General features: G+C 38.1%; 7 protein-coding genes and 1 non-coding gene across 10 annotated transcripts; 3 read left to right on the plus strand and 5 right to left on the minus strand.

Moving 5' to 3' along the window:
* LOC104730183 lies at positions 369–2,164 on the plus strand. The gene is made up of 4 exons (XM_010449314.2): positions 369–530; positions 643–767; positions 1,347–1,561; positions 1,674–2,164. The coding sequence occupies exons 2-4, from the start codon at positions 678–680 to the stop codon at positions 1,954–1,956; spliced, it is 588 nt and encodes a 195-aa protein (XP_010447616.1). The 5' UTR covers positions 369–530; positions 643–677; the 3' UTR covers positions 1,957–2,164.
* On the plus strand, positions 2,536–7,290 carry LOC104730184 (protein arginine N-methyltransferase 1.5). 2 transcript variants are annotated; one of them, XM_010449315.2, is made up of 23 exons: positions 2,536–2,752; positions 2,873–2,990; positions 3,086–3,195; positions 3,333–3,422; positions 3,561–3,626; positions 3,852–3,931; positions 4,019–4,094; positions 4,181–4,267; positions 4,377–4,437; positions 4,579–4,670; positions 4,779–4,814; positions 4,936–5,004; positions 5,210–5,278; positions 5,388–5,441; positions 5,536–5,610; positions 5,724–5,816; positions 5,900–6,003; positions 6,107–6,155; positions 6,238–6,324; positions 6,440–6,545; positions 6,653–6,740; positions 6,853–6,946; positions 7,038–7,290. In XM_010449315.2, the coding sequence occupies exons 1-23, from the start codon at positions 2,612–2,614 to the stop codon at positions 7,119–7,121; spliced, it is 1,929 nt and encodes a 642-aa protein (XP_010447617.1). In that variant the 5' UTR covers positions 2,536–2,611; the 3' UTR covers positions 7,122–7,290. The 2 variants fall into 2 exon arrangements, with proteins under 2 accessions (XP_010447617.1, XP_010447618.1); XM_010449316.2 differs by having other exon boundaries at positions 4,585–4,670.
* LOC104730187 lies at positions 7,224–10,434 on the minus strand. Of its 2 annotated transcripts, none has more exons than XM_010449319.2 (7): positions 10,159–10,434; positions 9,848–10,081; positions 9,391–9,501; positions 8,158–8,201; positions 7,976–8,061; positions 7,696–7,754; positions 7,224–7,605 (listed from the first exon to the last, which is right to left on the minus strand). In XM_010449319.2, exons 1-7 carry the CDS (start codon positions 10,260–10,262, stop codon positions 7,491–7,493), a joined length of 753 nt encoding a protein of 250 aa, XP_010447621.1. In that variant the 5' UTR covers positions 10,263–10,434; the 3' UTR covers positions 7,224–7,490. The 2 variants fall into 2 exon arrangements, with proteins under 2 accessions (XP_010447621.1, XP_010447620.1); XM_010449318.2 differs by lacking the exons at positions 7,224–7,605; positions 7,696–7,754; positions 7,976–8,061; positions 8,158–8,201 and adding exons at positions 8,323–8,704; positions 8,795–8,853; positions 9,075–9,160; positions 9,257–9,302 and having other exon boundaries at positions 9,393–9,501.
* On the minus strand, positions 10,528–13,462 carry LOC104730186 (wall-associated receptor kinase-like 18). Its single transcript, XM_010449317.2, has 3 exons — positions 12,142–13,462; positions 11,927–12,037; positions 10,528–11,838 (listed from the first exon to the last, which is right to left on the minus strand). The coding sequence occupies exons 1-3, from the start codon at positions 13,187–13,189 to the stop codon at positions 10,607–10,609; spliced, it is 2,391 nt and encodes a 796-aa protein (XP_010447619.1). The 5' UTR covers positions 13,190–13,462; the 3' UTR covers positions 10,528–10,606.
* Positions 13,537–16,092, minus strand: LOC104730188 (uncharacterized protein At2g24330). Its single transcript, XM_010449321.2, has 6 exons — positions 15,928–16,092; positions 15,487–15,815; positions 15,242–15,386; positions 15,026–15,135; positions 14,262–14,691; positions 13,537–14,167 (listed from the first exon to the last, which is right to left on the minus strand). The coding sequence occupies exons 2-6, from the start codon at positions 15,769–15,771 to the stop codon at positions 13,899–13,901; spliced, it is 1,239 nt and encodes a 412-aa protein (XP_010447623.1). The 5' UTR covers positions 15,772–15,815; positions 15,928–16,092; the 3' UTR covers positions 13,537–13,898.
* Positions 16,248–16,320, minus strand: TRNAR-UCU. Its single transcript has one exon. It is a non-coding gene; the product is annotated as a tRNA-Arg (tRNA).
* LOC104733195 (ethylene-responsive transcription factor ERF015-like) lies at positions 17,076–18,155 on the minus strand. Its single transcript, XM_010452798.2, has one exon. The coding sequence runs from the start codon at positions 17,868–17,870 to the stop codon at positions 17,307–17,309; it is 564 nt and encodes a 187-aa protein (XP_010451100.1). The 5' UTR covers positions 17,871–18,155; the 3' UTR covers positions 17,076–17,306.
* On the plus strand, positions 19,912–22,518 carry LOC104730189 (chloroplast envelope membrane protein). The gene is made up of 8 exons (XM_010449322.2): positions 19,912–20,008; positions 20,150–20,809; positions 20,968–21,053; positions 21,151–21,324; positions 21,428–21,542; positions 21,663–21,760; positions 21,932–22,067; positions 22,181–22,518. Exons 2-8 carry the CDS (start codon positions 20,174–20,176, stop codon positions 22,247–22,249), a joined length of 1,314 nt encoding a protein of 437 aa, XP_010447624.1. The 5' UTR covers positions 19,912–20,008; positions 20,150–20,173; the 3' UTR covers positions 22,250–22,518.

Below are 23,665 nucleotides of genomic sequence, written 5' to 3' on the forward strand. Positions count from 1 at the left end.
TAGAAGAAGAGACCGTGGCCAATTTTGGTCTGTACATTGTAACTTTTGTGTGTGAGTCGCGATCAGTTCACCGACCGGATAAAACGCATCTAGCTTTCTGATTCCTTGCTATCGTTAAAAAAATAATTCATTTTTTATCTAATCATAGATTATTTTTATTTTTATTTTTTTCCGTAAATATCTATATGTGGGAAGATAATATATAAATATAATTCGAAAAAACATTTTAAATTGATAAATAATACTCAGAAAAAGTAATATGATGACTGATGAGGAAGTAAATCTCTACATTTCATAAGATTTTATTTTAAAGATACATGTAACGCAAAAAAAAAAAAAAAAGAATGATAAATATCGAATCTTTTATTGAAGGTCAACAGAATCTTGAGTGAACCTAAAAAAAAATAAGCAATACTCGTCAACGCTAAACCAAATCAACCCAAAACAAACCTTATCCTCCGATCTCTCTCTATCTCTGTGAAGCCGCAACAAATCTCCCCATATTCATTTCAATCGTCGTCGTCGTCTCGGTGAGTCTCCCTACTGTACTTTTCTTTCGATTTTGCCGTCTCTGTTTTCTGTTTAGGGGGAAATCGAGAATTTTAATATATTCTTGTTGTGATTTTCTCGGATTATATTTAGGTTTAGATTTAGACGGAGGAGAAGAAGAGACAATTATGGCGGTTACTATGAAACATATGTCGTTGATCGTCTCTGCGTTAGGCGTTGTCTCCTTTGTTTTGGGAGTCATCGCTGAGAACAAGAAGGTATTATAAATAAAAAAAAAGTCAACAACCTTGAGAATTTTCGTGTTCATAGTGTATTTTGATTTCATGTATGTCTTGGATGCTTTTGGTTGTTTTATCGAATTCTTCGTGTTACTAAATGGCACAAGAACTTTGAATGAGATTTTGGACTTGTCTATTAGTATTAATCAGTGAATCTTCTCCGCACTACCTTTTGTTACCTCTTGGATTTCTTGTTTGTTTAGGTTTCTTTTGGTTGTTGTATGTGCTAACACTTTGGTTCACGTTGCTGTTTACATTTGTTTTAGTCTCAGTACAACATTTTTGGTTTTGCAGTGATCTTGTACACTACTCTTTCTCACGGCTTCATGATTATTATATCTAATGATAGAGAAACCTATTGTACTCATCTTAACTTTGATGGCCTACTGCTAAATTTTACTCTTTATACACAATTTTTTTTTAGCTCATCTCTGTCACTGAGATCTCTCTCCAGGAGGATCTTTTTATATGGTTGGGGGTAAACCACTCCGCTTACTTATTCAATGTGTTATTGATTGTGTGATTTTTTTCTCTTCTTTGTGTGTGTTTTCACATTAGCCTGCATCTGGGACTCCAATAACTGGAAAGGGAGTAGTTATTTGCAAATATCCATCTGATCCGACTGTTGCTTTGGGATACCTCTCTGCTGCCTTTCTCCTTGCCTGCACTTTTGCTGGCTACAAATCCTTGTTCATCTCTTACAAGGGAAAGTCTGTTCCTAACTCTGCCTTGTTCAAAAGCACCAGCTTCTTTGTCTTCTTCAACATTGCCTTGTAAGCAAGCACATCATCTCCTTTTCAATCTCGTTTTTGTTTCACCAATACATCTTTGGTGGTGGTGACTAATTTTTGTTTCACCAATACATCTATGGTTTTTGTCTTGTAGGATAACATCTGGACTGGCCTTGTCTCTGTTGCTCTGGCCAACGATTACAGAGCATCTTCACTTGACCCGTAATGTTCACCGCAACTTAGAGACCAGCTGCCCCACTGCTAAGACCGGTCTGATTGGTGGAGGTGCCTTTGTGTCATTGGACTCGTGCCTTTTCTGGTTGGTTGCTCTCATGCTCGCTGATAACGCCCGTGAAGACCATTTTGATGAAGTTGAAAACAGAAACATCGATGGAAACTCTTCCTCCAGGGATGTTAATCTCAAGATTGATGCTTAAGAGAGAATGGTATTGGGTTTTCAATTTGTTTTTTCTACTTGTTCTATTAGGAAATGATCATTCGTTTCTTCTGGTTTCCTGCGACTTCTTTTTCATAAAAATGATTTGCTAAAATGTTATTGAATTCCATCCGAGCACCTCGATGCTTTGTGATTCTTAAGTTGTACATAATTCTCGTGACTCAAGATTAAATAATCTTTTCGTTATATCTGTTGTCTCTGACATAATTTTCTATGATATAACACTTTGAAATAACTCTATTCAACATTATTCTTTTTAAGAACATACCATATGCTAGGTAGCTTGAGTTCAAGTGGGAACTGGTAACACATTGATGGCACTATCACAAACCACAAACTCCATGTTAGACTGAAGGTGCTCTTGTTTGATTTAAGAACCACAAAACCAATTAGACTGATCTTTTTATATCAAAACCAATCTTATTCTTTTTACGCCAGGATTGTGGTAATATAACTGGGCCTAGGTATAGCATATCTGTAAAAGCCCACAAGAAAGCCCAACATCAGTAAAATTAAACCCTGTGAAAAACCCTTTCTTCGTCTTTGTCGTCGTCGGCTAGAGAACAAAGATTCACTTCCTTTCAATTCATTCAGTCCCTTGTGAGCTCAATAGAGAGAAGAAGAGAGACGAAGAGATGCCGCTCGGAGAGAGAGGAGGATGGGAAAGGAGTGAATCCAGATACTGCGGCGTTGAGACTGATTTCACCGAAGATGTTACTTATCTCCTCAACTTCAACATTTCCACCGGCGGTTTTGACTATGTCCTCGCGCCTCTGGTTCGTTTCTTTCTTCCTCCCGAATCTCTCTCGTCCTTGTCTGTTGTTACTGTAGACATTGGCGATTCGAAATTTTATATCATATCTTTAATGGAGTTTGCTTTTTATTATTTACTGCAGATGAACCCTTCGTATAGGCCGAGCTTGGTGGAAGGAAATGGTGTAGATACTCAGGTTCTTCCAGTCTCTGGCTCTGACTTAGTCTTGTCACCTTCTCAATGGAGCAGTCATGTTGTTGGTATGATTCTCTTTGCTTCTCCCCCTGTGTGCTGCTTTTGTGATGGTTATGAATGATGGGTTTTCATATTAGTTGTAAACTTTTTCATTCTCTAGGAAAAATTAGTTCGTGGATTGATTTGGATTCTGAAGATGAGGTATTGCGGATGGATTCAGAAACCACATTGAAGCAAGAAATAGCTTGGGCTACACATCTCTCCTTACAGGTGCTTGTGAATCTGTGGATTTAACTCACTGTCTATTATCTCTTTGTTATCTTGGCTGCAAAGTGATTTCTTTTTGCAGTATTAGATTGTTATGATTGAGGAGAAACAATCCTGCTAATGTCTGTTATATGTCACAGGCATGTCTTCTTCCCACTCCTAAAGGGAAATCGTGTGCCAATTACGCCAGATGTGTGAACCAGATCTTACAAGGGCTGACTACCTTGCAGGTGGTGGTTTACAAATTCCGTGCTGTCGGTCTAGCTTTTATTTAAGATGAGAATTTTCTTTACAATAGCACCTTCAGTGAAGCTCTAACATTTTATTGTTTCTTCTTTGTTTTGTTTAAATGTCGTTCTGCGCTGAAGTTATGGCTGAGGGTTCCACTGGTGAAGTCTGATGGTGATTCAATGGATGATACCTCAGAGGGACCGGTAAGACGTAGGATCAAATTTGCTGCAAACTTAGAGATTGTTCATACTTTTTGTGCCGTCTCAGATTTTTTAGGGACTTTCTAGTGCAAAGCCTTCCGGATCACTTGCTGTTGCCTGTGTTAATAGGCCTTTGCCACCGATAATTACAAATGAATGTTTCTATCTGTTCACGTTTTTGTAGGCTTTGTGTTAGGATCGCTCTAATATATATTCTCTTCTATGCAGAATGACTCCTGGGAGCTGTGGAATTCGTTTCGTCTTCTTTGTGAGCATGACAGTAAGCTGTCTGTTGCTCTTGATGTTCTGTGAGTTGAGACTCTTGATCATTTTTGTTAATGTGGACCCAAAATTATTTTCCACTCTTCAAACATAACACCATTTCCTTTATGTAGGAGTACGCTACCCTCTGAAACTTCACTGGGACGCTGGATGGGAGAGTCTGTGAGAGCAGCCATAGTCAGCACTGATGTAAGTGCCTGACTTTTTGCCGCATTATTCAAAACTCGACTTTGAAGTCCTGTGAATCACAAAGTGCTTCTATTTTGGGTTTGCAGTCTTTCCTAACAAATGCTCGGGGTTATCCTTGTTTGTCAAAACGCCACCAAAAGCTAATAGCAGGATTTTTTGATCATGCTGCCCAGGTAATAAACATCCCACTCTTTGTGATATTGAACGCTAAATTCAAATCCTATTTTGATTCACAAGGTCGATTTTTTCCACTCAACCTGGGATTCAATCTTGTAAATGCAGGTTGTAATTTCTGGAAAGCCTGTTCATAATCTTCAAAAGTCTCATGATTCTAAAACGGAGGGTAATTTTTCTGTATAATCTCTTGTCCGCTAAGAGTTAGCTTTTATTCTCTGTGCTTGTTTTCCTAGCTCAACTTATCACGGGCATTGGTTATAATCATAGTAAATTCCAAGTTTTGAGCTAAATGGGCATTGTTTGTCAGGTACAGAGAAACATCCTCTGCGGACATATTTGGACTATGTTGCTTATCTGTTCCAAAAGATGGAACCACTTCCTGAGCAGGAACGCATCGAGGTTGTTTGTTCGATCCTTTTGTCTCAGTTCCTCTATGTTTTTTTTTATCACTAGATGCAAGCAGTCAGATACAACTCAATTCTGACAGTTATATTACTTTTTTTACAGCTGGGCTACAGGGATTTTTTGCAGGCACCCCTTCAGGTTAGCCTCTTACATAAGTGATACTGGTTTCCGTCCGTTCATCAGAATAATATATCCTGTATGAAAATGTGCTATTCTTACTGTAAAGAGCCTCTACTGCTTTTTTTCTTAATGAATACAGCCTCTTATGGACAACCTCGAAGCTCAAACCTATGAGACGTTTGAGAGAGACTCTGTTAAATACATCCAAGTATGTTGCTGCATATGCTAGTTTTTTTCCCTTACATCTGAAATTTTAACACCTTTGGATTCCCCTCTCTTATTTCTGCTTTAGTTTGCAGAGGAGAGTGGGCTGATTGATGAATCATGTTGAACAATTAATTATTATACTAAGAATTAGCTTAGTTTGGTTTTTAAAACATGCTTTTAACTTTCTATCATCTTTATATTGTTAGTATCAAAGAGCAGTTGAGAAGGCCTTGGTGGACAGGGTACCTGATGAAAAAGCGTCCGAGTTGACTACTGTATGTCACATGTCAATGTTTTGTTTACAAAGTGGCAATTTCATTATATAAGTTTTGTTTCTGGTATATTTGTGAAATACTTCAGTAGGACTAACGATTTAGTTTTTAGGTGTTGATGGTTGTGGGGGCAGGAAGAGGACCCCTTGTGAGGGCATCGTTACAGGTAAAGTCCTGATGCGATTCCATGCTGATTACAAGGATACTTTGAAATTCATTTGTCTCCTAAATCTATTGTGTTCATTGGTTGCCGTTCCCAGGCAGCTGAAGAAACTGGCCGGAAGTTGAAAGTGTATGCTGTGGAAAAGAATCCTAATGCAGTAGTAACACTCCATGTGAGTTGTCAACACCGAGTTAATTTTAACATGGCTATATTTTTTTATCTTGATTTCTTTAGGACTTGCGGTGTAGTTTCTAATTGAGTATTGTTATTTATCCTTTCTGACAGAATTTGGTTAAGATGGAAGGATGGGAAGACATTGTTACGATAATATCCTGTGACATGCGTTTTTGGAATGCTCCTGAGCAAGCTGATATATTGGTCAGTATGTGCAGATTTTTGTAGCTAATACTCATGCCGACATTTTAGAGTTCATCTAATTCTCGTTTGCCTCTTCTTTGCAGGTTAGCGAACTGCTGGGTTCTTTTGGAGACAATGAACTTTCTCCTGAGTGTCTCGATGGAGCTCAAAGGTTTTTGAAGCCAGACGGGATTTCAATACCATCCTCGTATGTGTACTCCTATGTCTTCGATTAGTTGAATTTCCATAATAAAGTCATCTGTTCTTTTGTTTCTCTAACTGGAGGAGGAACATCATCTTTACTTTTTCAGGTATACAAGTTTCATACAGCCTGTGACAGCTTCGAAGCTTTACAATGACGTAGGTTCTTCTGCTATTTGCTATGTGCTCTTATTCACAAGAATTTTCAGATTAGCTCAAGAAGTTTTCATCTATTTGGCAGGTTAAGGCTCATAAAGATCTTGCGCACTTTGAAACTGCTTATGTTGTCAAGCTGCATAGCGTAGCAAAACTTGCTCCTTCCCAAGATGTGAGTGTCTCTCTGTCTCCAGCATTGTTTAATAGCTTAAGGAGGTCTCTTTGAATACATTTATGCAAATCTTGCAATCTCTCCATCTCAGGAATTTTGGTTTGGTCTTAATTAGGTTTTCACATTTACTCATCCAAACTTCTCAACAAAAGCCAACAACCAACGCTACAAGAAGCTTCAGTTCAATCTACCAAGCGACTCTGGCTCAGCTTTGGTGCATGGTACGCTTTTTTTCTAGTCCTTTTTGCTTGTTAATGGGTTTTTTCATCTCCATTTCTGTAATCTGAAACTGAATCTAATGCGATCATACATAACTCAACAAAAACAGGATTCGCTGGCTATTTTGATTCCGTCCTTTACAAAGATGTCCATCTTGGGATTGAGCCTACAACAGCAACGCCAAACATGTTCAGCTGGTAGTGGCTTAATGTTTAAAAATGGTGTTTAATACTTGAATCAGTTGATTCACTCTTTTCTATCGAACCTCTTTACTTAAAAACCGAGACTATATTGTGTTGCTTCTGGCAGGTTCCCAATCTTTTTCCCATTGAGGAAGCCTGTGGAAGTTCACCCTGATACTCCATTAGAAGTACACTTTTGGAGATGTTGCGGTTCCTCAAAGGTAAAAGAAAAAGTTGAAACCATAAAGATTCCACACAACAACTTCTTTTTGTCTAAAGAACTATTATTGATTCTCTGATATTTGGTTTCAGGTTTGGTATGAATGGTCGGTGTCTTCACCTACTCCATCTCCGATGCATAACACCAATGGCCGTTCGTACTGGGTTGGCCTTTAGGATCAGAGAGATTTTGACTGATGACGAAGAAGTTATGTAATCTTATTGTGCTGTATTTTTATGTCACAAGGAAGACAAAAGTTTACGAGTGAAACAAATCTCTTTTGACCTTATTAATGTTGGTATTTTTTTCATTGCACTTTTAATACAGAGTTATCTCTATTACACACGCCTGTCATCTCAAACGGCCAAAGTTTACAAGTGAACCAAATCTCCCTTTTGAGCTTATAAATGTTTACTTTTTGCAGTAATTTTGTTCAACTTTTAATACAGAGCTATTTCTAATTCTAATACATGCTGTCATCTCAAACGGCCAAAAACAGTACAACAAATCCTGCATCTTCTGTTTGACAAAACATCGTTCATAGATTAAGAAGTTGCGTTTAAGGAGTTTTGCTGCTGTTTTTGAATCCATTCGTCGTAATCTTTAAGTAATTGCTGAAGCATAAGGGGAACGAGTGTATCTACCAGAGTCTGCATTACTCTGCAATCATCGTATCAAAATATAACATTTGCTCGACAATTCGAGCCAAGAAGCAGGATAAAGGTAAAGTGAACAACAATGTACACTTACAGATTCCCAGGAGCCTCAACAGCTGATACAGGAAGCATAGTGAACGGTCGCGTTGAGATCTGCTATGAACAAGGGGGATTTTGATTAACAGCGGAAATAGAGCTTATTCATATACATAAACCGCATCAGTGTCATAAATATGAACTATCCACATTCCACACAATGATGGATCACAGAAGAACATCACTGTGCAGTGCGTATTTGATACTCTTAAGGCTACATACGACTGCACGAGAATGAAGTTACGAGGGAATGAAGAAACTGAACTGCAGTACACTACCTCTAGAGTGACATTTAATCTCACGTCAACCTCCAAAAATGGGTCTGGATCTTCCATGTTCCAAGTCATGCAGTTTGTCATATTTGCTGCGAACCAGAAATGGGAAAACACTTGTATTACTTTAGAAACCTTAGAATTGAAGTAATATTTTCAAGTGCTTTTGTTCACAAGACGAGAGTTACCTGAAAACCTTTCACTTTGGCTCTCCAACAACTCTGAACCCTCCNTACTGGGTTGGCCTTTAGGATCAGAGAGATTTTGACTGATGACGAAGAAGTTATGTAATCTTATTGTGCTGTATTTTTATGTCACAAGGAAGACAAAAGTTTACGAGTGAAACAAATCTCTTTTGACCTTATTAATGTTGGTATTTTTTTCATTGCACTTTTAATACAGAGTTATCTCTATTACACACGCCTGTCATCTCAAACGGCCAAAGTTTACAAGTGAACCAAATCTCCCTTTTGAGCTTATAAATGTTTACTTTTTGCAGTAATTTTGTTCAACTTTTAATACAGAGCTATTTCTAATTCTAATACATGCTGTCATCTCAAACGGCCAAAAACAGTACAACAAATCCTGCATCTTCTGTTTGACAAAACATCGTTCATAGATTAAGAAGTTGCGTTTAAGGAGTTTTGCTGCTGTTTTTGAATCCATTCGTCGTAATCTTTAAGTAATTGCTGAAGCATAAGGGGAACGAGTGTATCTACCAGAGTCTGCATTACTCTGCAATCATCGTATCAAAATATAACATTTGCTCGACAATTCGAGCCAAGAAGCAGGATAAAGGTAAAGTGAACAACAATGTACACTTACAGATTCCCAGGAGCCTCAACAGCTGATACAGGAAGCATAGTGAACGGTCGCGTTGAGATCTGCTATGAACAAGGGGGATTTTGATTAACAGCGGAAATAGAGCTTATTCATATACATAAACCGCATCAGTGTCATAAATATGAACTATCCACATTCCACACAATGATGGATCACAGAAGAACATCACTGTGCAGTGCGTATTTGATACTCTTAAGGCTACATACGACTGCACGAGAATGAAGTTACGAGGGAATGAAGAAACTGAACTGCAGTACACTACCTCTAGAGTGACATTTAATCTCACGTCAACCTCCAAAAATGGGTCTGGATCTTCCATGTTCCAAGTCATGCAGTTTGTCATATTTGCTGCGAACCAGAAATGGGAAAACACTTGTATTACTTTAGAAACCTTAGAATTGAAGTAATATTTTCAAGTGCTTTTGTTCACAAGACGAGAGTTACCTGAAAACCTTTCACTTTGGCTCTCCAACAACTCTGAACCCTCCAACTGCAAGACAACGGTTCAAAACATTTGTTGGTAAAAAGGAAAACAATCGAATATCAGATAAATCAGAACAGTGGGTCTTCTTCATCCAACCTTGCAGGAAAGCAGCTCAACTGTACAATCTTCCTGTGTGGGAGTGACCCTCAAAATCAGTACTGGATAAACTTCATAGCTCATTAACTGAACTTTTGGCAATGTACATCTGCACTGTAAGACAAAGATTTACTATCTCCCTTTACAGACAAAAGCATATTTCCATATATATCTTCTAACAGATAAGAAAACATCTCATGAGCTTGTGATTTGGATATCAAGCAGAAAAATCTATGTCTATAATTAGAGATACACTCTTTAGATACTTCTACTTAAGGGGTATAACATTTCCTCTCTTAATAGTTCCCACCTAGAAAACTAAAAGAGGCTTACATATATAACAAGCAAAGCAATGAAGATCCTAAAACCTATGGAAAAGACCTTAAAGCCAGACAAGTAACAGGGAAGCTTTCTGTGTCCAGTGAACATTGATAATCTTGGGTATAAGAAAGAACCTGTAAGTATCATCACTATCCTCAACTAGATGATAACTCTGCAAAGCCTTAGCGTTGATTACAGCCTCCATGCCAGATGGGTGTTTCAAGAACTCAGTGAAAGTAAGCTCCTTTTCTTCATTAATCTGTAGATTGATTCTCTGCTTGGAGGAAGCAGAGAGATTCGCTTTCTTTGAATTAGAAATCACCAAAGCTCTTTTGCCACTATAACCATTCCCCATATGAATTCTCTCCCTGAAACAGAGTTCTTGACCTAAATCACTAAACCAAAAACAAAAAAAGAAGAAGATAAAGTAAGAAAGTTTAAATACCTGAGGATGGTGTTAGGGTAGGATCTTGGCAAACCCAGGAAAGATCCATGGCTTTCTGAAGTTGCAAAAGTTCTCCATCCGTTGGTAATCCCATTAATATCCATTTCTCTATAAAAGGGTTAAGAAACCCTAAATCTTAAAAGAAATTGATTCGTGCTACAGAAAGAGACTTATCGCTTCGCTCTTGCACGATCATCGTCGTGTACACAATTAGTGACGAGGAGAGTTCTCTCCGTCAAATGACCCATAAAACTCTATCCGCCATTAATGGATGTGCTCTGATGAAGACACATAACGTTATTGCTCTTCCACGTGTGTTTCTCGACTACACAGTAATTTACAAAAATAATCTAAAAACACAACAAACTCAAGACTTCGGGTTACAAATTTATTACACAATATGTTCTAGTATTGATACATCAAATTTATTACACGATCTGATTGAGTGTCACAATGTGATACGAGGAAACAATGGTTCAACATCCGAAGGAGAAGCTGAAGCCACAGTACTAGAGACCGGAGCAGTAACACCAATGCTCCAAGAATCGCCTCTGTTTAATATCTTCACAACTTCGTCTTCTTCTTCTTCTTCTTCCTCCTCGTCAATCTGATTCTGCACCTGTGAATCCTCTGGAGAAGTACATATCCTTTCCAGCTCAGTAAAAACTTCTCTCATATTCGGACGTTTCTTTCCTTTGGAGCTCAAACACTTCATCGCCAGCTTTGCTACTGCCATTACTTGTTCCGGTTTGCAGTCATCTCTTATTCTAGCGTGCATGATATCAGAGAGTCTCTTCTCTTTCATGGCAAGTCTGAAATGCTCTGCCAAGGCTACTATCTCTTGAGTGCTTTGTACCGTTATCACAGGCTTATTTCCAGTAATAAGTTCCGCTAGAACTACTCCAAAGCTATACACATCACTCTTTTCAGTATATTGGCTGGATTGGTAATACTCAGGATCCACATACCCAACCGTACCTGAAATCATCGTTGTCCAGTGAGTTTGATCTATGGTTACTGACCTAGATGTTCCGAAATCAGCCACCTTGGCTCTGTACTTTTCGTCTAGTAGTATGTTTGTTGACTTGATATCTCTATGATAAATTGGAGAAGATGCAGCAGAGTGAAGATAAGCAAGAGCTCCTGCCATATCCACAGCAATGCGTAGACGCATTCCCCAAATCATAGTGTAATCATCAGATTCCTCATGGATATGCTGGAAGAGGTTTCCGTTGATGATAAACTCGTATACTAGCATAGGTACTTCTGTCTCAAGACAACATCCCAAGAGTTTGACGACGTGTCTATGGTTTATCTGGGAGAGAATCACGACCTCATTGATGAACTCTTGTAGTTTGTCTTCATCTATAACTTTGGATTTCTTGACTGCAACGGTTCTGCCATCTACGAGCATACCTTTGTACACAGTACCTTGACCCCCATGCCCAAGAACTCTGTTTTCGCTGAAGTTCTCGGTGGCTTTCTCTAGCTCTCTCGAGTTGAAGATTCTCGTCTTTTCAACATTGCCTTCTCTTGTATTTAATTCTTGTTGCAATAGTAGTCCCCCGTTACGTTTGAAAAACTTCTTCTTCCTCTTTGTCATCCTTCTCTTTATTAAAAACTTTCTCAACCACCATACTCCACCAACTAGGACTAAGACCCCAAAACCCGTACCCGCCCCTGCAAAACCGCACAAGAATATTATAGGTTGATCTCACTTGCTATATAAAAGCTCTATATTTGCTTGGAACAAAAACCACTGACCTACCTATCATTATTGCTTTAGTCTTATCGCCCACACAGCGATAGCCTCCCTCGTAATTCACACAAGTGTCTGTGTCTTTACAGTATACGGATTTGTCTTTACATTCATCAATATCTAAATTTAAAAGATGAGTTTAGGGATGATTTGTAAAGAAAGCTCAAAAGATGCGTGCAACACAAAAAGATAATAGAAAGCGTAAGGAAGGAACATATACTGACCTTTGCATCCGTTACTAATATATGGGTTACCTTTATAACCATATGTGCATCCACAATTTACATAACTTATCTCAGATGTAATGGTTCTGGCGCATGTACACTTTCGTGCAGGTTCAACTAAGTAAGTAGTATTCTGCTTATATCCTCTGTAGTTGCAGGCCAAAGAGTTCAGGAAAGAATTATTTTTCGTCTGGATCACCCATCCTAGACTAACCGTAGCATATCGCTTAGAAAGTAACTGTTCTGTTTCGGTCCCATTCGCCAAAGTGTAGAATCCATCCGTTAAGAAGGCAACTGTACACTGTACTTTTGTCGTCGAGTTTCCATCTTTGCTCTCTGTTCTTATACCAATAACTTGTTGAGGCTCGTTTGGTAGACTTGCCTGGCAACATCCGTTACCATTGCATCCTGTTTCTTCTGGTTTCTTTTCTGTACAATCTTGGTCCTGAGAATAGGGTAAAACGCTGCTCGAGCACCGGGTTTCGACAAAAGGGATGCTATTGCTATGCGAGTCTTTGCTTGTATTGCAACTCAACTCGCATCCTACCATGTTCGGCTTTATATACATCAACGAGACTTTGCTGTTGCAACCAACCGCTATGAGGCTGTTTGCGCTGTCAATGAAGAAAGGGGTACCTGTGAAGTTCATTTTTGATCCGCCAGACTCGTCGTTTCCATCGCTGAAACATCCTGTGGATGTAACCGGGTATTTGACACGAACTAACCCAAATGATTGATGACGATCTTCATCAAATGATAGGAAAGTAACATAACGTTCTTCAGATGGAGGAGAGATACTAACAACTTCTTTGCCAATTGCAGAAAGGAAAGGGACAGGCTTTCTTGAAGTTGTATTACGACATTCAATTTCGTAATACTTCTCGAGGTAGCAATCTTTTCCAATTCCAAAAGGGTATCTGATAGAGACTCCTCCACATTTACTTTGACAAGTGGTTGAAGCAGCAAGATCTGCAGAAATTAAAAACAGCAAAAGTAGCAGCGTGAAGATATTCAAGAAGAAAGACCAGTTTGTATTCCCGTAGCTCATGTTTCTCTACTCTTAGCAAATTTGATATTCCTAAGTTTCTTTCTTCAATACTATAAAGCAGATGGCCCTTGCAAGTGGAGACAGAGTATAATATTTCTTGGGGATAATGGTCTTCACCTTTGAATATTTTAGTGTTCCCTCTCTTTGTATTTTTCTCGATCAGATCCACTTTATGGCGGAAAGATTCTCTTTTACTGGTTTAAATATGGTTAAAGTCTTTAAATTTGATAATTGATTACAAAAAGAAAGATAGAAAGCTATACTCGCAAATGCAATATTCAAAACAGAAACAAAAAACGTGAAAAACAGAGTTGGGTATTAAATAAACACGGTCGATAACTTTATACTAACACGAGGAAAGGCTCGTAGTATTAAAATCGAAAGTGATCCAAATTCAAGAGTGAATACAATAACAAAAACAGAAAAGATATGTGAAGGTAAAGAGAATTAAAAGTATATAAACCCCCAAAAAAACGTATAACAATCATCGTCTACGACATGAAAATCGCATATTTACCCACCAAAACCCTATTGTCTTTGTTGTATAGAAACAGACCAGAATCAAAACTGTAAGCTCCTTTAAGATATTAGCAATTCATAGCATAAATTTACCTGAACGAGTACTCACATCCACAAAACACACCACACACAATCTCTTTTCTGTAGCACCAACACAAGAAAGATTCTTCTTCAGCTCACTGGGTCTTCCTCAGCTCGGTGTCCCGGTCTCAGTAATTGCAGCTTCCTCTTTTATTTCTGGAGTTTTTATTTCTGGTGTGGGGCTATTTCCACGTTCACTACTCGAGCTGCTGCTATTAACCACTTCGCTGGTTTCAATCAATGGCAGAGTGTCTGTCATCGGTGAAGCAGAAACAGCAGGAAGAAGGGTGTTCTCATCTGAATTCTTCGGTTTGTTCAGAGCGTTACAATGAGGGCAATAGTATGTAATGTATGCGAAATCCTCTTTCCGAGCAAGTCCTGCGCAATTAATAAAACACATTGCAAAATTATGTTAGAACGAGTATATAATAGAAGATTCAGGTGAAACAATGATGCTTAAAAATTTGTTCACCGTTATGCATATGACAATTCCGACAAATGAGTGCAAATGATTGTGTGGGATCTTCGCCCACGAGTAGAGCCGCAACGCGTGAGATCCAACTGCCATCAGGAGCAGCATATCCCTGAGGATTGTAATGTTCAACCAACATCTGCTGGTTTTGCTTTGTAGTGCCAGGAAATCTCTCGGTTGTTCCGGAATGGTGAGACTCATCATCAGAATGATGTGCTGAAGTGCTCCCAGAACCGTGGGTTTTAGTGTTTGGTTGTCTTCGATTCCTCAACCCACGTGATTGGTTAACCTCCATGTCATTGCTCTTGCCCGAGGATGGATCGTGTTGGGATTCATCTCCTAAGTATACTTTCAAGCCTGAATCGGCACCCAATTTGGATGCCAGGACAGTTGCAGCAGCTGCCTTTGCAGCTGGGTCCGGGTCATATCTCTGCACCAAAACGCTTATGTTAGCACCAGCTCCAACCTCTTCAAGTCACAGTGGCAATAATTGATCTGTCTTTCGAGTTAGAAAAAACTACTTTATATACAGGCATGGATACATGTTATGGTGGCAATAACTACAATGAATTCCAACTGCCATACTAAGATTCCAACTTTCTATTTATAATCACTATATTCCCAAAAATATGAACTAGAATCTTCTAAGACATAGTCACTCACTATCCAGTAACTATGAATGATAATCGTTGGAAGAATCAGGACTTATCATAATCGCCAGTATCACAAATTCTCTATGTTCAAAACAAGACTAGTAACCTCACCTGAATAAGTTGTTGTGTAGTATAATAATTGGTCCTTTCTTTAAGCTCATTGATTTTAGCCAACCTTTCTGCTCGAAGCTTTTCCAAGGTCTTTTGATCTCTGCGGTCAACTATACAACACACAGAGAGACGATAAAAAACAATGAAGCTACTAGAACACACCAACATCTTAACCATGACATGAGCATATAAACGAAGGAAAAACACAAGACTCACACATCTTTGAGAAGCTGGCGATAGAGGAATAAGCAAGAGCAGATATAGCAGGTAAGAGAAACATTGGCAAGATCCTGAAACTCCTCATTCTCCAATCCAAATCTTCCGTTCTTGTTGTCAAGATCGCATAACCCACAGCAATTATCTAAAAAGGAAACATATTTTACCACATTATCGCAATCTATTTTCACCACACACTAACTAACAAAATATTTCAAAATCCATAATCCAATAGTGCTGCTGACCTCGAACAATACAGAGGAAACAATAAGATTTCTCGTGAGTTTCCTCCACGTAATCGATCTACGCTTCATCCTCGATAAAACAGAGGCTTCTTCCTTTGAGATATACTGAAGCCTCTTCTCAAAATCATCGCCTCTAACCCTAAATAACCCATTCCACAAACGCGAAAAGAACCCCTTTTGCTTCTTCTTCACGCTATCGGCGGTTACAGTCGCGGCCACGGCAGCGGCGGCGGAATCATTCGGCTCACCGCTCTCAACCACCGCTCCTTCCTGCTCCTGCGCCATATCCTAATATCACAACGTTCTCACTACCACCACTACCGAAACCGCTGCAAAAAAAATCAAAAACAATCGATTCCATCAGAACCTGAGGAGGAGGAGGAGAAGACTTAAGAAATCAGAATATGTTTTTGACTCGGGATCCGAGAATTGCCCACTTGCCTGATGATTCCGTCTTGATCTGGACGATTTTGAATATCTCGAAGAGTTAGAGAACAACTGGCGATGATGATTGTGGCCTTCGTCTCTCTCTCCGACAGTTTTCTTCTCCTTGGAGAAGCCAAAAGAGAAAGGGAGAGGGGAAAGGGGAGGGGAGGGATTCGAGATCCACCGGTACAGCCCAGCCACCTCGACGTCAATGCACGTGATTCCCACGTGCTTCTGTCTCAATTTCTCGACCCATTACTAGCCCACTATCTTTTAATTTTATTGGGCTTCGGAAAAAAAAAATTGAATATATGGATAACTAAAAAACAAATTTACACACCCAGTGGGACTCGAACCCACAATCGCTTGATTAGAAGTCAAGCGCCTTATCCATTAGGCCATGGGTGCTTGTTGACTTTGTTGAGCACAAGTATAAATTTATTTATTACTAGGACAATGAAGCAGTTGAGTTCCTGGTGAACACTCATAGGGGTGGGCACAAGGCCGGTACTTGCTATTTTAGGGATTCTTGTTACTTGACTAGTTGACTTTCCTTGTACGAGTAATAAAATTTTGTGCTTGGCTTGTTGAACACGAGTACTTGTAATTCCGAATACTTGCTAAAACATGATTGGGTATGATTGGTAACATATCCAAAGCTATACAGAAACACTGTAAGCTGAAGGTAAGCTTGAGCTGTAAGCTATTACGAAATAATGTAAACTGTAATTAAAAGTTGTATATGAAAGATATATAAAAAAAGCTGAGAGTGAAGTTATTAATTATATTTTTAGTAAAATTTTTGTGATTGGTAAAAAATCAAAGTCGTACCACTTGTACCACTTTGTTTGTGTTTACCAATCAAACTCATTGACTTGCAAGTTACTTGTCTTGTCTTATTACTTTCAAGAGAAGTTGGGATGAAGATTTTCTTGAGGTTTTGCCATTTCACGATGTTGTTTAGATGAAGGTCTTGGTTCAAGACCGACACCCATAAGTAACAAGTTGGTTGCTTGAAGCATGATGGGGGATGTATTTTAAGCCATAAAAAATAAACATGGTAGCCTAGCATAAGTATATGCTGCTATAATGTTGTATCATTTCATAATTGGAGATGTATAGAAAAGGAGGCAAATCATGTGGGAACGATAAAGAAAACTATGTCTCAAACATGCAATTCCTAATCATTTCATTCATATTCAACATATAATGAGGTCCAACATAAGGGGAAAAGAAGAGAAAACATGCAAAACAAGAACAATAAACTGCATGCTAAATGAAACAAATGCAAAGACACAGATGCAAGTATACCCTTACAAGCAGTGACTAAAGATACAAGTAACTGGTAGTTAAACCATATTAAAGCTAAATGTAACTGCAACTAGCATTACACATCATACTAGATTGTTTATCCAATCAATGTCCATCATGAGGAAATTGTCCAGTTGTAAGTCTTCTACTGAGAACATTGATTCTGCATTTGCATCGGTTGGGAGATAATATTCATCGACTACCTCTGTAATCTCAATAGAAGCAGATACATCAGGGGACACAGAAACTTCAGAGGGAACCTGGGATGTTACCGTGAGAGTGGTGGCATGGGAAGGTACATGCACAACTGAGTAAGCATAGTTTGTTGAGATTGTTTGTATGTCGTGCTTGGAAAGAGGCCGGACATAACCTTCTGGAAGCTGCGGCTTTTTGTCTGTGGGAAAATTGAAAACTCCCTTCTCACCCTTAATGCAGAACAAAGCAGCATCATAGGCTCGAGCTGCCTTCTCTGGTTCATCATATGAACCTAGCCATATGCGTTTTCCAGTCTTTGGAACTCTGATCTCAGACACCCATTTGCCCCACGCCCTCTTTCGGACACCCTTATAGCATTTAAATCTTTGATCTTCATGAGATTCTTTGGGTGAAGACCTAAGAAAAGGAGCTTTAGGAGGAGAGGATGGCATTATTTTCCTAACAAAAACAAAATTTTCAGAGTAGTGTTTTACAATTTATGCATAAGTATAAGAACTATGGAGAATGAAAAGTAAGGGTATCAAAAGCAGAGAGAACAATTGTTTTGAAGTATGGAGCAGGTGGAGATGAAATGGAGAGGCACGAATGTTTATCAACAGCACGTGGCAGTGCATAAACTGCGATTGTGCCACCATAGTAGAATCCTCGTGAGTCGCATTTGCGGAGATCGACTAACAAGGTAAAAGCCAATTTATTTGTCAAGCATACGTTTCTTAAAGCAGAGACACCGCAAAAAAAAAAGTGAAAAGGGGCAGAAGAACTTATGGTTTATTAAAAGTCAGATGTCCGTTTTTCCCAAGTTGAGACACGCGTACGAATCACCGCAGTTTCTGAAGATACCATTCGATCAATCCAAGGCTAGCTAAAGTTCTGATATTTTTTTTCCTTATGTGTTAACCATAAACGCGTGAAAGCATCCATTAGATCAACAACCCTTGATAAAAACATTTGGAACCGTAACTAATTGTTGTATTCTTGTGATCCGAGGAACCAAGCTTATGGACATTGAATGGAGAGAAATATTAAACTCGAGAAAAGGGAAAGAGAAGAACGAAAGCTGAAATGGTCTGCAAATCTTCTGATATACATTAACTAGGATCATATAATCTCAATTACATAAATATATACTTAACTGTACAATGCACTAAAACATAATCTTGTAACTTCAATTGGAGAATCTTCTACTATCACCTAAATGAACAGCAAAGCACATCAGCAAATTACTAATTTGTGGAAACTACAAAAGGACATGTAAACACATCTAAGTATACATCAGGTAGTTATGGAAATTTACTGAGCAAACTCATTTAATTAGAAATATCTTGATTTGAATTCATTATTATTGGATTACTGTAATTGCTACCTCTCTCTTTTACGCATTGACTTGGCCTTCAATTACAGCAAATGACTAAATGCAGCACATACGAAAACGCGTAGGCGCCCGCTATATGGTGGATGAACGCCTAACACCTAACGCCTAACCGTATATATGAGAGTATAGGCGAGACATAGACGAAAATATATAAAAAGAATTTTATATTATCAAAATAGACATCTTTAAACAATTTCACTAAAATATTTACATAAAAAGATGTGGCAAGTTGTTTGATGTCACTTTATGGCAACCAAGGTAAGAAGTTCGAACTGTCTTACTATCCTTTTTTTTTAACTAAACATGCTTTAAACCAATAAAGGCATATTCGGCGCCGATTTTCACTTTTCCACCATTTTTTTTATTCTCTTTCATTTTTCCACCATATTTTTTTTAAAGTAAGTATATTGAATCCTATCTAAAACTCGAAGAGTTTATCAGGTTAACCAAATTTTTCCAACGCCTAGCCAAAATCACCGTGGCCAAGCACCGTACAACACTTTGGTGGTGTCTACAGGGCTGCACCCATCGAATTTTAGAACATTGAATGCTTAATGGAAAATATTTCATGCACAAAACTGATATTTATGTATCTTCTAAAGGGGCTCAAAGGATGGAATCCTAGCAAGTAACCATTTGGTTTCGCAGCTACTATGACTATTCAATTCATTACCAAAGAGACACTAAAGTGGGACAAAACATGTGTTCAGAAACTAGCAATGTCTTAGACCCTTCTTCCAAAATCCTCGGCTTATGGGTTTCTCTCAGGCTTTTATCACACCTTGTGAGCAGTTTCCTTGCCTTGTGTTTCATGCATCTCCACGCAAAAACACTCGTTTTTTCAAACCGTCTCACAAATATTATGGTGCAAAAGAGAAGTAGAGAGACTAATCTTTCACAAACATCTACAAGAAGCAGACAATGACAATTTATTTCTGAAAAAAATATACATACAGTAATAGAATTTTAGCCAATCAAAAGTGATTTAAAAAAAAAACAATTTTAGCCAAAAATATAATAATTTTGGTATGTAATAATTTCAATCTTAATATGGATAACAGATATTTCTGCATTTGAAGAAGATAAAAAAAAAAAAAAAAAAAANAAAAAAAAAGAGTGGCTTTTATCTATCATATGGTCCATCATCATCCGCGTACTCTCGCATCTGGGGTCTGCTTCTTCTTCTTCTCGTTCTCGGTAACTTTCTGGGCAAAACCCTAATACTTATCTGAATTCCCTGATTAGGGCTTTGTTAAAGTTGTTGAATTTTTACAAAAGAAACAAAAATATGCGGGTTTATCCTCAAGAATCTGTTTTGTTGTTTCCTTAATTTTACAGTACAAACGATGTTGGGTTTGATTCATGTACTTGATGAGCTCGTCAATGGTCTTATGCCACTGCTTATCCTTCAATAGCCAAAACCCACTTCCTGAATCATCATCTCTTCGTTATAAGCCCTGTGAACCGATTTCGTTGTGTGGTAATAAGAGAAGAAAGAGGCTTTCGAGGTTTGTTCCCAGTGCAGAGAATAATAATAAGAGGAGAAGAAGCTGGTGGCAGAGGTTTTTCTTTGACGATGAAGGGAATTGGCTTGGTTTGAGAGACGACGAAATTGTTGATGAAGCATCTGAGGTTGCTAAGGATGATGAGATGTCTGATGAAGAGAAGTTCGAGACTTGGAAGAGACGAGCAGAGGCTATTGTGGAGTTACGTGAAGGTCAGGAGGAGATTGTTGGTAATGATGATGTAGGTAGTAATGGTAGTAATGTGAGCAAGAAGAAATGGGAGGATTGGATTGTGGATTCTGATGATACTTTAGTTGAGTCTTGGAGTCGAGACTCTGCTGGTAGTGAGGGAATTGATGATAATATTGAGCTTGATGAATTGAGGATTCCAGATGGTGGGTTGGTTAAGATGGTGAGGGATATGGTTTTGGGAGCTGAAGAGGAAGATATTTTATACGAAGACCGTGTCTTTCGTTATGCATCTTCTAAATCGGTGAGTTATGAGATATAGTTTCACTATTTTACATAGCTCTTTGTATTGATCTTGTTCCTTAATTGATGTTTTACATGATTCTTAGTCTCTGTGTTATTGATTGTAACTGTTCTTCAAGATGACTGATCAATGCTTATTGACATTGTAACTCTTTACAGGCAAAGTTTTTGGCGGTATTAATACTCATTCCTTGGGCGTTAGACTTTTTGGCCCATGATTATGTCCTTATGCCCTTCTTAGACAGGTGATTTCTTTATTCTTGCTGTTAATTTCTCCAGATTATGTCTCTACGTTGTGTTAGTCCCCAGTTTGATTATTTAGTCTGTGCCCTTTACTCATAGATATGTGAAGACTGTACCACTTGCTGCCCAGACGCTTGATGTGAGACGAAATCAGAAGCTAGAGATGGTAAAGGACCTTAATAGAGAAAAAGCTAGGTACCGTCTTGAAGTTGAGATTGGCAAATCTCCGCCTCTTTCTGACGATGAGTTATGGTGGGAGATGCGGGGTAAAGCGTAAGACTCATCTTGATCTTGATCTTGTACCAGATAGTTAATTTCCAGGCATAGACTCACTGTGTTTCTTTTTTTGTGTTCCTCCCTTCGGTTTCTTTAACAGTTTGGAGTTGCGAGATGAGTGGAGATTAGAGAACCGGAAAGCATTTGCCAACATATGGTCTGATATGGTGTTTGGAATCTCCTTGTTTGTTCTTTTGTACGCCAATCAGGGTAGAGTAAGTTCTCCTTTCCCACCGAGATTTAGCCCACCAAAAATGGCATTCTAAGTTATCTTTCAAGCTGCTAGCTGTTAAACACATTTGTTTAACATTTGCATTTTAATGGTTTTTTTTCAGGTAGCCTTGTTAAAATTTACGGGATATAAAATCATAAACAACATATCAGACACGGGAAAGGCATTTCTCATCATCCTGATCACTGACATTTTCTTGGGGTAAATGTCCAAATCTTTGCATTCGTTAAGAGCAACCACCAGAAATGAAGCTTATAACAAAGTTAAAGTGAAAGCTGTTACTCTCCTAATAACCCTATATTAGCGGTAGATAGGCTCTGTAGATAGCTCGTTGTGCAAAGAAGGTATATAACTTCATGCTTCTCTATATAGGTACCATTCTGAATCTGGATGGGAGACATTGTTAGAGATAATAATGGAACATTATGGTCTTGAAGTTGAGCAATCTACTATTACCATCTTTATCTGTCTAGTTCCCGTTATTATGGACGCTTGTGTTAAGCTCTGGGTATCTTCTTTTCTCCTTTTACATCCTCTTTTGATTTATGCGTCTCTCCTTTGGTTCTTCTGCTTTGCTCATTATCTCTTCTTTGCTCATAAACTGTTTTTCGTTTAATGCAGCTGTTCAAGTTCCTTCCAAGACTGTCTCCAAGAGTTTCCAACATTTTCCAGGAGATGAAACGTCACTGAGTAGTATCCACCATTGAAACCCTCCACTTGAGCTCTCTGCTTCTATCACACAAACCATTCTTCAGCTTTCATTACTTTCATATATACATATAAGAGAACATAGGCCATTTTTTTGTCACTCATCATGACATTTTTTTGTTGAATTGTTGGTGTAAGAATTGAGAAAGAGCAAATGCTCTCCCACCAGTACTTTGTCATGTACACAATAAACAAACCTACAAAAGACAAAAGAAACCCGTTGGGCTTTGGGTCTATGCTGATTTGTGAAACAGGAATCTTCAATATGGTTAAGCTATGTTATGATTTATCTTTATCTTCGTACATAAATCTTCAAAAAATTTAGATATGAAAAACAAGCTGTAAGGAATTACAAAAGTCTCTTCACCCTTTTACTTGCCTATTGTTTTTGAATGTAGATTTAATGATTAAGAATTAAGAGCTCAAACTTCCACACAAAACTCTCATGCCTTTGTTGACTCAAGATACTTTTCTCTCTTTTGGACCAAGCTCAATGTCTTAAAAGCCGACCATGCAAATAAAATGTACAAGGTTTTGATTAGCAAAAAGCTATAATGGCATCTTTCACTAATCTAATATATATATATATATAATCATTGAATATTAGCATAAAACTAACAACAAATAAGGTTAGCTTCTTCTTTGCTACTAGGTTAGCATCTATATTACCGTCTACTAGGACCTCTAAGCGAATCAGGTAGAGACAGTAATCTACAACGTACGGTCTGTAATAGTAGTTATTAATTGACATACCTGTAATTACCCCATTTTGTATGGCGGATATCACGGGGCCATTCAAATAAATAATCATCACTGTTATAAAGCAAAAACAATAAATTAAACTGACATCATTAATTTACATCATTTGCTAATAATTTTTGGTCAAAATCTGAAGCTGACGAAGTCCAAAGCACACAGAATCGTGTCAGAAATTAAAAGCATTACTTGTCCAAAAACAAGACAATGTCTCTCCTTTGTTTTTTCATGTTTATCGTACTTTTAAAAAAAAAATATTGGGACAAGAAATTGTAAAAGTGAAAACGTGACCAGTATGAAAAAAAAAACAGTTCAAGTGGTATTAAAGATAGGGAAACTACGTAAAATAAGAAGAGGGAGGAGGCAAGAGAAAAATAGACATAGATGGAGGAACCAGGAATGTCTGAGTCTCTGACAACACTTCCATTCAAAGCCAACCCTTGCAGCCTTTGACCAAATCTTAGCCATTCGTTACGTGTAACTCTCATTTCAAGACACAAGTACAATAGAATAAACATGTGAAGATAGATTTTGTTTTAAGTAAGAAATAAGATCATCCTAAAAGGTAAAATCTAAATTTCCAAACACAAGAAGAATGAAATCAAATCACATTGTATGATTATGTATAAATTTTGTTTAAAA

Source organism: Camelina sativa, chromosome 12 (genome assembly GCF_000633955.1).
Source record: "Camelina sativa cultivar DH55 chromosome 12, Cs, whole genome shotgun sequence".
In the NCBI taxonomy this organism is placed as follows: domain Eukaryota; kingdom Viridiplantae; phylum Streptophyta; class Magnoliopsida; order Brassicales; family Brassicaceae; genus Camelina; species Camelina sativa.

Coding starts and splice junctions, on each gene's coding strand:
- LOC104730183 (XM_010449314.2), top strand. CDS start 678: ATGGCGGTTACTATGAAACATATGTCGTTGATCGTCTCTGCGTTAGGC. Junction 768..1,346: donor TCATCGCTGAGAACAAGAAG/GTATTATAAATA, acceptor TTTTCACATTAG/CCTGCATCTGGGACTCCAAT. Junction 1,562..1,673: donor GTCTTCTTCAACATTGCCTT/GTAAGCAAGCAC, acceptor TTTGTCTTGTAG/GATAACATCTGGACTGGCCT.
- LOC104730184 (XM_010449315.2), top strand. CDS start 2,612: ATGCCGCTCGGAGAGAGAGGAGGATGGGAAAGGAGTGAATCCAGATAC. Junction 4,095..4,180: donor CAGCCATAGTCAGCACTGAT/GTAAGTGCCTGA, acceptor TTGGGTTTGCAG/TCTTTCCTAACAAATGCTCG. Junction 5,442..5,535: donor TTGTGAGGGCATCGTTACAG/GTAAAGTCCTGA, acceptor TGCCGTTCCCAG/GCAGCTGAAGAAACTGGCCG.
- LOC104730187 (XM_010449319.2), bottom strand. CDS start 10,262: ATGGATATTAATGGGATTACCAACGGATGGAGAACTTTTGCAACTTCA. Junction 9,502..9,847: donor GATAGTGATGATACTTACAG/GTTCTTTCTTAT, acceptor CTTACAGTGCAG/ATGTACATTGCCAAAAGTTC. Junction 8,062..8,157: donor CCAAAGTGAAAGGTTTTCAG/GTAACTCTCGTC, acceptor TCTGGTTCGCAG/CAAATATGACAAACTGCATG.
- LOC104730186 (XM_010449317.2), bottom strand. CDS start 13,189: ATGAGCTACGGGAATACAAACTGGTCTTTCTTCTTGAATATCTTCACG. Junction 12,038..12,141: donor TATTAGTAACGGATGCAAAG/GTCAGTATATGT, acceptor TTTTAAATTTAG/ATATTGATGAATGTAAAGAC. Junction 11,839..11,926: donor GACTAAAGCAATAATGATAG/GTAGGTCAGTGG, acceptor GCGGTTTTGCAG/GGGCGGGTACGGGTTTTGGG.
- LOC104730188 (XM_010449321.2), bottom strand. CDS start 15,771: ATGGCGCAGGAGCAGGAAGGAGCGGTGGTTGAGAGCGGTGAGCCGAAT. Junction 15,387..15,486: donor TTTCCTCTGTATTGTTCGAG/GTCAGCAGCACT, acceptor TTTCCTTTTTAG/ATAATTGCTGTGGGTTATGC. Junction 15,136..15,241: donor CGCCAGCTTCTCAAAGATGT/GTGAGTCTTGTG, acceptor TGTGTTGTATAG/TTGACCGCAGAGATCAAAAG.
- LOC104733195 (XM_010452798.2), bottom strand. CDS start 17,870: ATGCCATCCTCTCCTCCTAAAGCTCCTTTTCTTAGGTCTTCACCCAAA.
- LOC104730189 (XM_010449322.2), top strand. CDS start 20,174: ATGTACTTGATGAGCTCGTCAATGGTCTTATGCCACTGCTTATCCTTC. Junction 21,325..21,427: donor TGGGAGATGCGGGGTAAAGC/GTAAGACTCATC, acceptor TTTCTTTAACAG/TTTGGAGTTGCGAGATGAGT. Junction 22,068..22,180: donor ACGCTTGTGTTAAGCTCTGG/GTATCTTCTTTT, acceptor CGTTTAATGCAG/CTGTTCAAGTTCCTTCCAAG.